The sequence below is a fragment of the Nicotiana attenuata genome, chromosome 9 (assembly GCF_001879085.1).
Source record: "Nicotiana attenuata strain UT chromosome 9, NIATTr2, whole genome shotgun sequence".
NCBI classification, from domain to species: Eukaryota; Viridiplantae; Streptophyta; class Magnoliopsida; order Solanales; family Solanaceae; genus Nicotiana; species Nicotiana attenuata.
The window spans coordinates 2,422,890-2,438,381 of record NC_031997.1 but is presented as its reverse complement, the minus strand read 5'-3'; the positions used below and the strand labels follow the sequence as shown (position 1 = coordinate 2,438,381).

Below are 15,492 nucleotides of genomic sequence, written 5' to 3'. Positions count from 1 at the left end.
TATATATATATATATATATATATATATATATATATATATATATATATATTAGATTAATTAGTATTTTATTTAAATGTTATGTTTATTACTTTTAAACAAAAATTTTTATATTCAGACATTAAAAAAACAAACGGTCTTAATCATTTAGTATTCAGGTCTTAATACACATCTTAATACTCATATGTGTATTCAGATTCAGATGTTTTAATCTTAATACACCTCTACATATTCAGATATGTATTCAGATTTAGACGTCTTAATCCCAAAAAATAAAAAACAAATGAGGCCTTAGACCATCTCCAACCTTACACAAAATATTACACCAAATCATATTTTGGTGTAACATTTGGTGTTTTGGTGCTCAAACCCAACATCATTTCTTACGCTATTTTGGTATGTGAATAGTGTTATACCAATTTTGTTGTAACAATATCCACCAATACCATTACTATTTATCAATTTATTATTATTACTTTTTATTATATAACAGTTTAATTTATCATATTATATTTACTTATTTTGTTTAGGTCCCTACTATATCTAATTATTTTTTTATATAATATCTTTATAATATTATTTTACATCATAATTATGATGTATAATTTTATAAATTAATTTTCGTATATATTATTTTTATATAAATTGTAGGTTAATTTTATTATAAGTTATTATTGTATAAAAAATATAACCATCAAAAAAATAAAAAGTGCAAATACAAAATATAATATGTTATTAATAAATAACATAATGTTCATTGAATAACATAAAAATTAATATTTAATAAATTAGCGATTGTAATAGATTAAAATTGAAAATAAATTAAATGACATAATAAATTAGAAAATTATAGTAATAGTTTAGTACTCTGGTAGGTCGATTCCAGATCGACCAATATCATTAAAATATTGAATGGATGAGGCGGATGATTGTGGTTGTGGCTCTTAAAATTGTTGACTTCTTTTATCTATTATTCATTCTTGTTCTTGCCGAATAAATTCACAAATATTTGGATCATCATTAGAATCTAAATTCGATAATTTTTTTTAATTTAATTCTTTAAATTCTTTCAGTTTCAAAGCTCTATCTTTTATCTCCATATCTCGCCGCCTGTCTGCACTTGACTTTGCCAACAATTCAACAAGCTGATTATTTTCTGATCGGACCATTATCACAGTATATGAAAAGCCTTCATCGATTTTTCTCTCTATTTTTGCTTTCTTCACCCCTAATATGTCGTTTCGATGATGTGGAATCACCTGTAACATCCTCATTCAAATGTAGTGAAAATGATGATAAGTTAAGAGCTGATACTAAAGGTGAATCATGAGTAGGAGTCTCGGACTCCGATGGTATATAAGAAGAGCCTTACTTTCGATTTTTTCTTCCAGCATCAATATATTTAAACTTCTCAAAATCCTTCAACATATCCCACGAATAATCAAATTTAAAACAATTTTTGTTCTCCGAATCTTGCATAGGTAAATTTTTTGCTTGATTAATCTGTAATATTTTTAAAAAATTGAAGGGAAACTGTATGTAAATATATACAAATAAAGTAAAAGTAATTGTAAAATAAATACTCACAATATCTTTATCTGAAGCATCATTAGGACACAAATTTTAACTTGACATACGCATCTATTTAATTTCCTTATAGCCTTCTCAATAACTTGAATTCAAGATTGCGCCGATCTTCTATTGCGCTACTCCCAACATCTATCCGTTGCATTATTGTATGCCTCTTCCACTCGACCCAAAAAATATTCTCTAGATTTATGTACACCTGTTATTGGATATTGTGAAACATCTAAATAAAACTTAGCATAATAGTATATCTTCATTGGCAGAGTAACATGTAGATCGAGTGGATATTTTTTGCAAGTGATTAGAGAAAAAAGTGAATTATATGGTCAAAGAAAAGCAAAAGCCAACTTTATATGGATGGGTATGTTGGCACTTTAATATATATAGATATAAGTAGAGCCAAAAATTGACATAATACATACTTAGATTTCTTCTTGATCTCAACCGTTGGATGACTTTCATCCTAATCTCAAGCGTCAGATGGATTTCATCTTATCTCAAATTTATCTTTAGGTAAAATATCTCTACACATTTTTCAATGTGTAGATAAAGTAGACACAATTATTGAATGGAATATAATAGTTAGATTTTATTTTGATCTCAACCGTCGGATGGATTTCTTCATAATCTCAGCCGTTGGATGGATTTCATCCTTATCTCAAATTTATCTTTAAGTAAAATATATTTACACCATTCTTCAATCTATAAAATGAACATCATCTAGGACATTAACTCTAGGATTTTAATTCATTTCAAAATCAAATCAAATATTCTACTTTGTCTTCTGAAAATGAATTTCTATACTGGATGTTCATCTAAGAATAATGATGAAAATTCCTCCTCCTCCTCGTCATCATCTTCATCATCTTTAAATTTAGATGATACTGTTGCAGAAGCGCTAATCTTATAAAATATTCGCTTGAACAACTATATGTTGCAGTATTTACAAGAATCTCAAAATAATGAAGTTTTCAGAGGTGACCCCATTCCAGGTAAAAATATGCTATTAATGATACCTATCTTTAAATAATCCTTGATCATTTTATGATAACAGATTTTAGTCACTATAATTAAATCAAATAAAAGTTTGAAATTCGAACTCATAGAAATTTGAATTTTGAAATAGAGATCTACAATTTGAAAGCGTACAGTACTCCATACAGAAGGGACCAAAAATAGGAAAAAAGAATAGTACTCTTTAAGCTGGTGAAATTACCATATTAACCCTACCACGCAAGATCGACGTATTACATTCCAATATTCCATCTTTATCAAGATTTCTCAAATAGCATCACAACGGCCCCTCAATTCTCCTTAATAGCACAATAAGGTTAAAACTGTCATTACATACTAAACCACAACTAGGCGTGAGCCAATTTACAAAAAAGGCTCTAAATCACCAGATCCCGACACGTGTCCTCACTCTTCCTCCACTAGACAACCCAAAGGCCCTGATCCTACCCCCAAACAAACACATAGAAAGCACAGTAAATTTGATCCAATAGATTCAAGTCACACGGATCGATGACGTGGCAAATATTTGAAATCCCGCCCAAACGGAACCGGACTTGAAAATTTCATTGCTTATATTCAATTTTATGAGTGCACAAAATTTCTTTTGAGTCCCTAACCAAAGCCCCTTCTTATCTCTTCCCCTTTCAGCCCACAACACACACACACATCCAACGGGCATATAACTCTTTGTTTTTTCCTCTCTTGTTGTCTATACCATATTATTATTCTCAACCCTAAAGGTAACTCGTTAACTCACCTACGGGCCTGACTCGGCCGAGTCGTACCGGTTTACGCCGATTTCAACCGATTCTCACCGGTTTTTCTCCTTTTATTGCAGGTTTAATCATGAAAGGAGGTAAAACAAAGGCTAAATCTGATAACAAGTGAGTATATTTTTTGCTTTTGCTTTCCTTTTGATGTATTGATTCGTATTTGAGTTTTAGATCTACGATTGATGTGTGACTATGTGATATTCATGCCTCTTCTGAATCTGTATGATTTTATAAGATTTTTAATGATTATAGTATGCTTTTGGCTAATTATTACAGCCTATTTATTATACATCAGATATTTTCTGTTTATTTAGGATCTGTTTTTTTTTTGTTTATCGTGATTTTAATATGATTTTGGAGAATCATTACAGCTTGTCAGATATACATCTGTGATATTTTCCGGCGTTGTGAGCCTATGATATTGTATAATTTTTTTCGGTACTTAATGTGATTTTGACGATTTAATAAGCGAATATATATATATATATATATATATATATATATATATATATATATATATATATATATATATATTGTTATTTGGTAGTATTTATCAATAATTTTGTTGATTTTAGTGATTTTGATGTGATTTTGGTTCCTTATAAATGGCTGTTCGTGCATACTGTTGATATTTTCTGGTACTATAATCCTATAAAATGCATTTGTTTTTTATTTTTTTTTAATGTGATTTTTATGGATTATTACAGGCTCGGCGTTAAGAAGGCGGCTCCCCAGACTAAAAAGGAGAAGCAGGCTGCTAAGGATCCAAACAAGCCTAAGAGGCCAGCAAGTGCTTTCTTTGTTTTCATGTATACATCTGAACGCTTGTCTTAATTTTTTTGTGGACTTTTCTGTTTAGTAAATCCTGAATTAAATAGTATTTTTTAATTGTGATTTGTTGAATAAAGGGAGGACTTCAGGAAGCAGTATAAGGAAAAACACCCAAACAACAAATCTGTAGCTGCTGTGAGTATTTCCCCTTTACAGATCCAAAGTTATTGTAGAATTCTCCATTTTTTGTGTTTGACTTATTGTCTGATTGAGTTTTTGTTATCCGTGTAATCGTTTCTAGGTTGGTAAAGCTGGTGGCGACAAGTGGAAACATTTGTCAGATGCTGTAAGTATCTACTTTTCAGCATTTAACTTCTATAATATTTTTATTTGTATGTCCATAATACTGGCACAAGAAGAGTTCGACTACTGGTCAATAAGAATTCATGTAGCTGAGCCCGACTTGTTTCAGCCTGAGGATAGTTGTCAAAATTTTGTCAATTAGCTGTCTGATTTCTTGAATCATCTCATACCTAATTATGTTTTTGACAATAATATAGGAGAAAGCTCCTTACATAGCAAAGGCAGAGAAAAGGAAGGCTGAATACGAAAAGAACATGGATGCTTATAACAGGCGACAGGTAAAAACCTTTTGCGTATAGTTTCTTTATGCCCTCTATGTTATGATGCGGTTTTGGTTCTAAAGAACTCTTCATTTGTTCTGCTGTATAGGCTGGTGAGGCTGAAGAGGAGGAATCTGACAAGTCAAAGTCTGAGGTTGACGAGGAAGACGGAAGTGACGAGGTTTGTGTTTGTTGATGAAATGATCATTAGTTTCTTTACTGTTTTTTGTTTGTTTTGGTTTTGGTATTGATTTGGAAAATTTGTTTGCTCAGGAGGAGGAAGATGATGACTGAAGGAAATGTTAGCGAATGAAGAAATTGGTGGAGAAGCTGTGTAATATCTTAGAGATTTCCATATATGACTTCCTCTTTTTCCTATTAAATACTTGTCTTTTGCTTATCTTTTTGGGTATCTTAGGGTATGGAAAAAGATGAAATTAGGAAATTGCTGCCTTTAAAGCTCAAATGACTATGTACTTTTTAATTTGATGCTGCAGCTTAATGTTAAATCGGATAGGCCTTAGTTCTTTCTTGGCCAGTATATGGAAATCATGTGTTTTTCTAATTAATTAATTTAGCATCTTGGCAAAAAATATCTCTGGTGTTGATTTATCTTTTTCTGGTTATGTTTTCTTTTGACTTCTAGAGGTAGCTCTCTTGTCTGATTTTTTTCTTATTCTATGGTGGTGGTGGGACCAGATCTCATCCTTATAGATCGTACCAAGTGTTCAAAAATATCTTCCTGTCTTTTCAGTCGGATAAAATACTTGTGCATTCCAAGTTGTCTTTTCTTTTGGGGTGGTATCCCACCTTTTAGTTGAAATGTGAATAATTTGTCTGTTATGTATTGTCCGCGGCGTCAATGATATCAACAAAGATTTATCCTTTTTTATCCCTTTCTATTTCTCTTTGGTAATGTGTCATTTCCATGTGCTTTACTTGCTCTGTTTTTAATTGTATGCTGTTTTGGGTATCATTTTTTGTGTCTTTGATGTGTTTAATATTAAGTGACTAGTGTACAAAGTATAAGTGGGAGCGTTGAGAAGAGAGACTTATCGCCTTGTAGCTAAAGAAATGTTTTTCGTCTTTGCAATGATATTGTTTTTATTATACTAATCGTAATTATTGGGAGGTGTAGAGAGTGTATACCCCACCTAATATATTCTAAAATCGGTTGCTCTTGAAAAGGTTATATGTTTGTTAACAAGATAGCGCCTAAGGAAAATGTGCACACATTGCTCTGATTCTGTGGCATCTCTAACTGATGTGTTGCTTGACTAACAGGGAAGAAAATTGATTGTACATGATGTGTATGTTTCAATCAATTTTGTACAAAAAGTAAGAGATTTTTAGCTTATAAAGTAGGGAATTCTATAAGTTAACTGTTTACACCTTTACCTCAATCCAAAAGAAAGATATAACCACCGAAGAAGCTATTTCAAAGGTATACAATTTTGTTAGCTTATCATACTAAGTGCTATTTTTCGAAGAATAAATCTAAATTCAGCCACTTGAAACACCATCATGACAGCGCTTGCTATGAATTAAGAAGTGCTTCTTATCTAATATGTTGTTGACTTGCAATTTTAGTCATACTAGAATAAAATTAAGTATAAATCGAGCACGAAACTCAGTAACATGTGGGATCACTTATGAAAATTTAAGAAAATAAATTTAAATGCAGAATATTAAAATTAAAAGGTCTCTGAAACTTTACCTTTATTAATCGACTGTATTCTGTTCTCTTTCCCGCGGCGTTGAATGTAGTTTTAGTTTGGTTTTTGTAAATTAGTTTTTGCAAGTATTCAATAAGGGGACTTCTTAGCAAGGTTTTTCTTTCATTCCAGGAGCGTGCACACAACAACAACAACAATCCATTAAAATTCTGCAGGTGCGGCGTTTGGGGAGGCTAGTGTGTACGTAAACCTTACCCCTACTCAGAGGGAATAGGGATACCGTTTTCAAAAGACTTTCGGCTCAAGAAAACGATAAGAGACAATATATCACTTGTAGGAGAACACACACCTGTTTAAAAAAGAATGCCAAACATCCATGGTGCAATATTACGTTGTAAATGAATTTTCTAAATAAGTACTTTTTTTTTTGGTTTCTCATCCGGTGTTCGATACCCACATTGAGGCCCGACTAAATCCGGATTCGCGTCGGGAAGTCTCACATTGGAGGGTAAAGCGCTCCCTAACAAAGGAGAAGTACTTACTTTTAATGTAAGGAAAATAGTCAAATTTATCCATGTGTTATTCGAAATTAAGTAACTTTATCCGTTGTTAATCTTTACTCTAATGTTAATCGCACCTTTAGAAAAAAAAAGTAATTTTTTGTCTTGGCTCCTAATAGAGCTCCAAAGTGAAATAGTTATAAACCATAATCAAAATTTAACAGGGTCGTTTCAAGGATATGCGCGGCGTAAGGCCAAAGTTTAATATGAGGCCTAAACTTTTAAAAGAAAGTTATAATATATGTTTTTATTTGAAGTCTATTCTTCTAGCTTTTTTTTTGAAATACAAAGTTGTTAATAATCTTTTTTATAATCAATTTTCTCTAATTATTTTTATTCAATTGAAAATATAGCCAACTCATTTAATCTTTCTGGAGATATATATTGTTGATCTTAGATAAGATTTTATAGAGCAATAGAAGTATAGAATTATTGGAAGCTTAAAGGTATTGTTGAACAGTGGAGCAATGAAATTTCGGAGAAAGAAAGTGAGAAATGAAATCACGGAGAAAGAGGGTGAGTAAGAATATTAAAGAGAAAGACAGAAAATAGGTAGGAGTTTCTGAAATATGAAGAGATTGGAAAAAAGAAAGATTGACTTGGACATATTAAGAAAGGGAGAATAAATTTTGTATACATTATCTAATGAAAGAGTAAAACTGAAACTTTGAGAAAACTATTCATCTACTCATTTATAAATATATCAAGTTATTACTTTATTTACATATCTAAAGAGCTCTGTTTCTTTTATATTAAAAATTCTACTTTTGTAATAAAAGTACTAAATATTTTTATTTTAAAATATCTATAAACCAATTATTTTTAAAAAATGGGGCCCAAGAATTTCTCATAAAACTTGGTCAGGTGAAATTTACTTGTTAAACGCGAAGGCAAAATACAAGACAATTTGTTAAACGTCAAGATATAAATGGACCAACCAAACATTAAACTCAACAATCACAAAAATCCTTCTGCCGGTTCACGCCGGCTCATTTTGATATCTTTGCTCGATTTTTTCCGGTTTGGGATGTGTGGAGACTTGAACCATCTGTAAAATCATTAATTCTTCAGTGTGAAAACGCCACTGAGACGAAAATGGCAGCTACAGGAAAATGCTTCCTTGTCACTGGCTCTCCTGTAATAATACTCTTTTTGCGCTTCTTATCATCCATTTTTGTATCAAAATCTGAAATTGACTGTCATTTTTGTTTGCAGGGTGTTGGAAAGACAACTTTGATAGTCAGAGTACTCGAAACCCTCAGAAATTCCAATCCTAATTTGAAAGTCCAAGGTTTCTATACTCGTATGTTCTCTCTCTCTTCATTGTTCCTGTATAATATTGGCTGTATATATATTCTCATTATCTCTAATTATACTATTTGGAGTGTATTATTTACAAATATATACTATGATTGAATAACTCTAAGTTGTTGATTTGAATTTGGTGAAGGGGAGATTAGAGAAGGAACAGAGAGGGTTGGGTTTGAGGTCGTGACTCTCGATGGCCGTAAAGGGCTTCTTGCTTCTAACAAAATCTCCAGGTGCTTCTCATTTCTGCCTAAAATTAGTACTAAGTAATTTCTTTACACATGCATTATCCGGCTTATCTATTTGTTTTGGTATTTTATCTTGAGTGCATTGGTAAACAACCATTGTCTTTGTATAAGCTCAATATTACAACAATAACAAACCTAGTATAATCCCACGAGTGGCGTCTGGGGAGGGTAGTGTATACGCAGACCTTGCCCCTACCTTGAGGGTAGAGAGGCTGTTTCCGATAGACCCCCGACTCAAGGTTTGTATAAAGTCAATAGGTAATAGATTTTTTCTTGAGTTAAACATTTTGTGAAAAAAAAGAAAAAAAGGTGATACATGGTAGGTGTGCTTATAAAAGCTATGGCTTGTCACTTAAATTGATGAAACGATACGAAATTAGGGGTCATCACTTCATGGCGAAACCATGCCTTCAGAGAAGAATCGTGATCCCAATAAATTGTGCGTTTCACTTGTCATTTTTTCTCGTCAAGCCTCGTGGACCTTGTCACTTTTTTGGGCTCTTCGCTTTTAAAAACAATGCAAGGTGGATATAGAGGTGCTGGTTGTTGAACCAAGTGTGGTAGTTAAGTGAAGAAGCGTAGAAAGGTTGGGCACATTATCCTCAATTTACGAAGTTGAAGCAACAAATTTTCAGTCAAAAGGAAAAAAATTTAAAGAAAGAAAGGATAAAAGTAGAAGTGCTTGTGGAAAGTTTAATAGTAGTAGAAGGTTACCATTGCAGGTCATGACTTGAGATGGACCACAGTAATTACTGGTATACAATGAAAGATTCGGGTTTATTGGCTAGGTGAAATTGGGGCTTCTGGGTAACAAACGGGTTGTTGAACCTCCTCTAAGCTCATGACTCCAATAAGATTCAGGCTAGAGATTGGACATAAAAGTATGTTTAAACCAGTTCAGACATCCCAAAGCGATATGGTTAAAACGGAAAGAGATTTTGTACTCTTTAGACAGGTTTTAGTACGAACAGCCAAGAACACCACACTACCAGTTCGAGCATTTTCTTGCAAACCAAACCAATGGAGAAGAAAAGGGATAAGAAGCATTAGGAGAATATTGCCAGTGATCCCTGCCATTATAGCCCTTGTTATTCTTTCCTTGACCCGTCCACTATTTGAACCTTGGATGATGGATCGTTAGAAGAAGTTTGAGAGGACATAGAAGGTCCGTTTTGTGTCAGAGTAACTGCTAATAAGCTGTTTGAGAAGTGAATTAATCTGAGGTAGCTGTATTGATATGTGCTTCCTCAGGTAATAATAGGGGCTGGGAGATTATGAATGATGGCACTGACCGGTGGCATTAATCCTGGAAACAGAAGCGTGACAAGAGCGGGGTGATCCTTGGATGGTGTGAGTCACGACATTTTCTTTGACAGGTTTTCAATCCTTGGGAGGTTTCACAAGGTTGTCAAGAACAAGGCGTGAGAGACTAGTATTAATCTGGTTAAGGGTGACAGTGCTTTACTGAATCCATAAACAATACTTATCGTGAGTGGGTGATGGACATGGAATGGAACCATCCACCAAGAAGATGAAGTATTGATTTTTTAGCATAGTGAAAAAGAAGAGGTAATGCCTTTTTGGTATAGTGAGGAAACCTTCCAGGTGAGGTAGTTTGTCTAGGTAAATTCAATTGGTAAAAGTCCTCTGATGTTGGAATAGTTGTGCAGAAGATCAATAGAAGATTGAGGGGAGTGAACTCAGGAGAGGAAAAATAAAGAAACCTTGGTTTTGATATCAAGTTGAGACTATGAAATATAATGTTTGTAGTACTTTCTTATGATGAAGTAATAATTTAGTGATGTCCCTCCAAAAAAGGTAATAATTTAGTGATGATGTTTACACAATACTATAAAAAAAGTATAATAAAAGGTGGAGAACCTACACAAAAGTATGGTTTCTTAAGAACACCCAGTTATCTGTACTATCATGAATGTCTCGGGTGTCCAAAAGTAATATAAATTAAAGGCATACTCTAATTTGTACAAAGCCGTAATTCACCCCTCCAAAAGCTCTCATATTGCTGCACCCAAGGGTGTAGCTAGTGGTCAATAAAGTGGGTGCAACTTGGAGACAAACGGTTCAAATATAAATAGAGATAAAATACACCAGGTAATTTTTCCCATATGCCCAAGTCTTAGTGGGCGAAGTTACTTGGTACTTGTGCCGATTGGAGGTAATATGTAGTGGTGGAATAGTCGAGATGCACACAAATTAGCTTGGAACAACACCTCTATTAAAAAAGAAAGCTCTCATATTCCTTTCTCTTTCGCACCCACACCCACATAAATTTTTGGGGGCTACATTCCAAGTTCTACATCTACTTCATCTCCTTTTATATGTCCAGCTATTTGTCACATTCTCCCTTCATGTTGCTCTTCAGTACCGCATGTCCATAAGGTCAAGTGTTGTTTTCGAATCTCCACCGTGCATCATAATGCCTGGTCCTCGTTCCCAAATTTCCCTTTGTCACTTGCCTAATAATGCTCTTTTGAACTCCTTAAATCTTTTATTCTGCCCCCTCCAACAGCTAACAGCTAATTGTGGGTGTGACCACATTTGATTTACCGTATGAAAATTGTGTCCCATCATTTGTGTTCCATGAGAAGTTTATCTGAAGTTTTTCCAACTTTTCTGTTATACTTGTCTGTGTGAGTATGAGGAACATGTAATATGTTGTGATACTTCCCAGTGTACTCTTGATCAAGACTTAACCACTTTGGACAAATACCTTTTCTTTACCCTCACTCGACTTGTCATGTTCTTTCTTTCACAACAATGTAAACTGTAGGTCCCTGTTTGATGCTCCTAGCGGTAGCCCTATTATAAGTTGTTGGAAGTGCTTTTATCCTGTGGTTGATCTCCTGCAGTAATTGCTTAATGTTGTCCACCTCTCTCATTAGTACAATCTCACACATCTTTAGATTGATTTTTCAGCCTCGAAACCTCTTGGACCACATTAGGGCCTGTCTCAGGTAAGATAATTAGAGTATCTCAGCATTACAAAATTTACATATATCAGGGTATCATCTGCGAACAAGAGATAGAGTCTAACTTATCATTACTTCTAACCCTGCGGTAAATCCCTTCCAAGAACCTTCTGCCACCTCTTTGCCCATCATCTTGCTCACTCCATCATCAAAATGAGCAAAAAGAGAGATAATGAGTCCCGGTCTCAACCTTCTGGAGCTGTCGAGAAAACCAGACGGGCTCCCATAGACCAGGACTCAGAACCTCACCTTCGATATACAAAACTTAATCCATTTTTTCCGCTTTTCTCCAAATCCATCTTCATCATTACAAAATCCTAGAAATTCTAGTTCACGTGATCGTTGACCGTTTGAAGGTCAAATTTGCATTGGAAACTTGGTTCCCCCTCTTTTCTTCTAGTAGACTAGTACTTATTCTAGAAAGTTTATTCCCCATCAAGTTATCGGAAAATGCATTTCTCTGTGAAAATGGTAATGATATCCTAATTAATTGTGCCTCGAAGTATTTCTTGCCATTTATAGTATTATTGGCGAGAATTTTATGAATCGAAAGTACTAATGCGATGGAGATGTTGTGTTCAGCCTATTTCTTTTGTTATTGTATCCGTTGGTTTATAGCAGTGGAGAAATGAGAAGACTGAACAATTTGCTGTTTATCTACTAGTCCCTTTTTTCTCTGATGAATGATGTAAAATTTGATTTAAGTTGCTAGTTTCTGATAACATGCTCTTCCTCAAGTACCTATTTTGGATCATCACGTGCAGCATGAGTATTTTACCTGATTAAAAAAAAAACATGCAGCATGACTCATTATAGTTGAGTTATTTTCTTTGAAGTGATAACAAAAATGTCAAAAGGTATAGCTAATATATTAAGGTTGTTTTCTAGTTTAGGTCAGCAATATGTTAAATTGTCTGACTATGTTCCCATAAATAATGGCATGATTTTTGTATAATTGTTTCATATTTGCTGAAGCATTTTTAGCCATGCAGCCCAGAGTCTCTCAGATGGCCCACTGTGGGAAGATACAGGGTAGATGTTACGTCATTTGAGTCGCTGGCATTGCCAGAGTTGCAGGTTGGTTGAGTTTTTCAGCAGGATTTTAGTGCCTCATAAGAGGGTCTCTGACATTGCTGTCCTTTGCTTTGAGCGATAACTTTGTTTGTGGCTCTTCTTTAGTAGCTTATCTTGATTGTAAATTATAAAACATTTAATTTGTCTCATCTTTACTTCATCAAATAAATAAAAGACTTGTCTGACTGTAGTAGGTTGTATTTTTCCATTTGATGGTTCATAAATTTGTTAGGTAAGGGAAGATACTGATCTCTTCATAATCGATGAAGTTGGGAAGATGGAGCTCTACAGTTCTTCATTCTTTCCAGCTGTACTAAAGGTCCTGCAATCCAATATCCCACTCTTGGCTTCTATCCCCACTCCAAAAGCAGGCCGAGATATACCTGGAGGTATTTCCCTCTATCTGTATGTTGTGCTTTTGTGTAAGTCAAGAACTTACTTTTATCGCGATCACACTGGTAATTCTATATGCCAACTCCAAATCAATCACCCAGTATCTATCTATATACTACGGATTCATATTCATAGAAGAAATATCTTCTATTTTAGAGTGGTATTAGGGCCATATAGATTTAATGCAAGGGTCTAGAGTAACTAAAGGGGCAGCTCGCCGATAGTCAAAAAAAGAAAGGTTTTGCAAAAGATGCTAATCGAACTTCTTTTACTATTTACCTTCGTTAAAGTCAGAAGCTAAGGCTAAAAACTCCACAACTGTGTTTGCCAAACAATTCTGCCTGTACATGGATATACATAAGCTCTCTGCTTGACCTCTCCGCATAATCAACTCATGCCTCTTTTCTTGGTCATTTTTTCACAAATCTTATAAATTGTTAATTTGTTGGGAATGTTTGGTATGAAATTATTTTCCTGGAAAATAAGTGATTTTCTTGTGTTTGGTTAGTAAGCTGAGAATATTGTCCCAAGATCATTTTTATATTTTAGGCAAACACTATGGGAGGCGGGGTGAGCTGAAGCGAGTGGGTGTGTGGGGCAGTGGGCAGGGGTGGGTAGCAGGCGGGGGCATGGGGTGGCAGGGGTTGTTGGGGTGCAGGTGAGCAGGTGGTGGGGTGGCGGGGATGAGTGGATTTGGGGTAGGGGTAGGGAAGGTTGAAACCATTAATTGGAGAGTTATGAAAATGTTTTCCCTCCTCTTGGTAGGGAAGTCATTTTCCTGAAATTAGAGGAAAATAAGTTCATAAGGAAAATATTCTCCCAAACGTTTTAAGCCAACCAACACGGGAAATATCCTCAATACCAAATACACCCGTTTGTCTTTTATTCTCTGCTTTGACCTCCTTCTATGTTTTCCCTGAATGTTGGACTTACAAAACCAACATTCTTTTACTTTCTAAAAGAAAAAGTAAACCAACAAGTTTTTGGATTTTTGCAGTAGCGAGGATGAGAAATCATCCAGGAGCTAGCGTCTTCACACTCAATGCAAATAACAGGGATGCTATGAGAGAACAGATATGTTCCATCTTGGCAGATATGATGCAAAAGCCTTAGATGATGCAAGGGATAATGTTCCAGCTAATGTTGCAAAAGCTCTTATTATTAAACAAACTCTAATCTGGTAGTTACTACTTCCAGAAACTTACCTTCCCTATAGGATGCTTAATCACTGTTTTATCCTTTGGAGATGCACTATTCAAGAAGACAAGAATGGGACAAGTGGAATGTTTCCCCTTTTCCCTCGGAAGGTCAAACTCTTTGCCACTTTGAACATCATGGTGTAGAATGCTCAGAACTGCTGCTGCAATAGAGAGGAATTGTGAAGTTGAAAGAAAAATGGAGCTATGTTTTATAACTCTTAACTACTGCCATCTGCCTCTTCTCAAATTTCACCAATGTCACAGACTCAACTTTTTCACTGAAGCTTCAATTTCTTTGCTGTCTTAGTATGGTACTGCAAGGCTGAAAGATGCTAACTTGATGACTCTTCTTATTTGTAATTTGTGGATTGTAATCGTGCCAGCAGCTCTTTGGTGAACTTTGGAGTTGGGAAATCATTTGTAGATTATGATTGAGTTTTTAGTTCACATTATATCATTTCCTTTACATTCATTGTTTTGGGGCACCAAAAAACAAGAAACCAATATTTGGAGGTGAAGGTGTGATGCCTCTTGTTGAAGTTTCTTTATTAGGACACAATGGAAGGGACCTAAAGTTTTTACATGCTATATTCAGGAGGATGTGATATTGATTTCCTTTGCACTCTAGTGCAAAACATCATAAGCAAATAGATAAATTTCCTTTTCACTATGTCACAGTGTGCTTTTCTGAATTAGCTAGGCAAGAGTAAACCGTGTCCCCAGGCAAGAGGAACAGTTCTCAATCTCCTCGCAGACGATTCTCGCTGATCAAATTACATTGAGGCAATAAACTTCACCTTCCATTGAATAAAGGAAGTTTCAAACAAGCGCCACGAGCAGTAGCTTACACAAGATTTTACATAAACAATTTGTTACTATTCGTCTAGTAGGTGGGTTTAGATTTAGGACTACATTGGTTTTAAAGTTTTATTTCATGTCTCGGGTTGATGTTTCCCGTGATGCCCATGATGGAGGGCAGGCTGATGAGGGCGGGTCAAACAGGATTGACAGGCTTCTAGGCTGGCAAAACACCTTGGGCGAATCCAACATTTGAATGGGAGAGGAAAATAAAGAACTTTATAAGGCATGACACAAATTCACATGGTACACGCACTTTTGGGGCTCGATGTGGCTCAACCCGAAAGACAAATCCGTGCGGGCCTAAGCCCAATGCGGACAATACGTGCCATGAGCTTTTGTCGTAACAAACATGGTATCAGAGCTGATCTCCCTCAGTACGATGGTGGGGTAAACCTCAACGAGAACACTGAGTCGGGGG

At 34.9% G+C, this 15,492-nt stretch overlaps 2 protein-coding genes across 2 annotated transcripts; both read left to right on the top strand.

Annotated features, from left to right (window-relative positions):
• On the top strand, positions 3,196-5,358 carry LOC109231963 (HMG1/2-like protein). Its single transcript, XM_019397575.1, has 8 exons — positions 3,196-3,338; positions 3,437-3,482; positions 4,079-4,180; positions 4,280-4,337; positions 4,444-4,488; positions 4,703-4,783; positions 4,875-4,946; positions 5,039-5,358. Exons 2-8 carry the CDS (start codon positions 3,445-3,447, stop codon positions 5,057-5,059), a joined length of 417 nt encoding a protein of 138 aa, XP_019253120.1. The 5' UTR covers positions 3,196-3,338; positions 3,437-3,444; the 3' UTR covers positions 5,060-5,358.
• On the top strand, positions 7,940-14,801 carry LOC109231962 (nucleoside-triphosphatase THEP1). Its single transcript, XM_019397574.1, has 6 exons — positions 7,940-8,138; positions 8,217-8,304; positions 8,452-8,542; positions 12,540-12,624; positions 12,854-13,010; positions 14,012-14,801. The coding sequence occupies exons 1-6, from the start codon at positions 8,097-8,099 to the stop codon at positions 14,125-14,127; spliced, it is 579 nt and encodes a 192-aa protein (XP_019253119.1). The 5' UTR covers positions 7,940-8,096; the 3' UTR covers positions 14,128-14,801.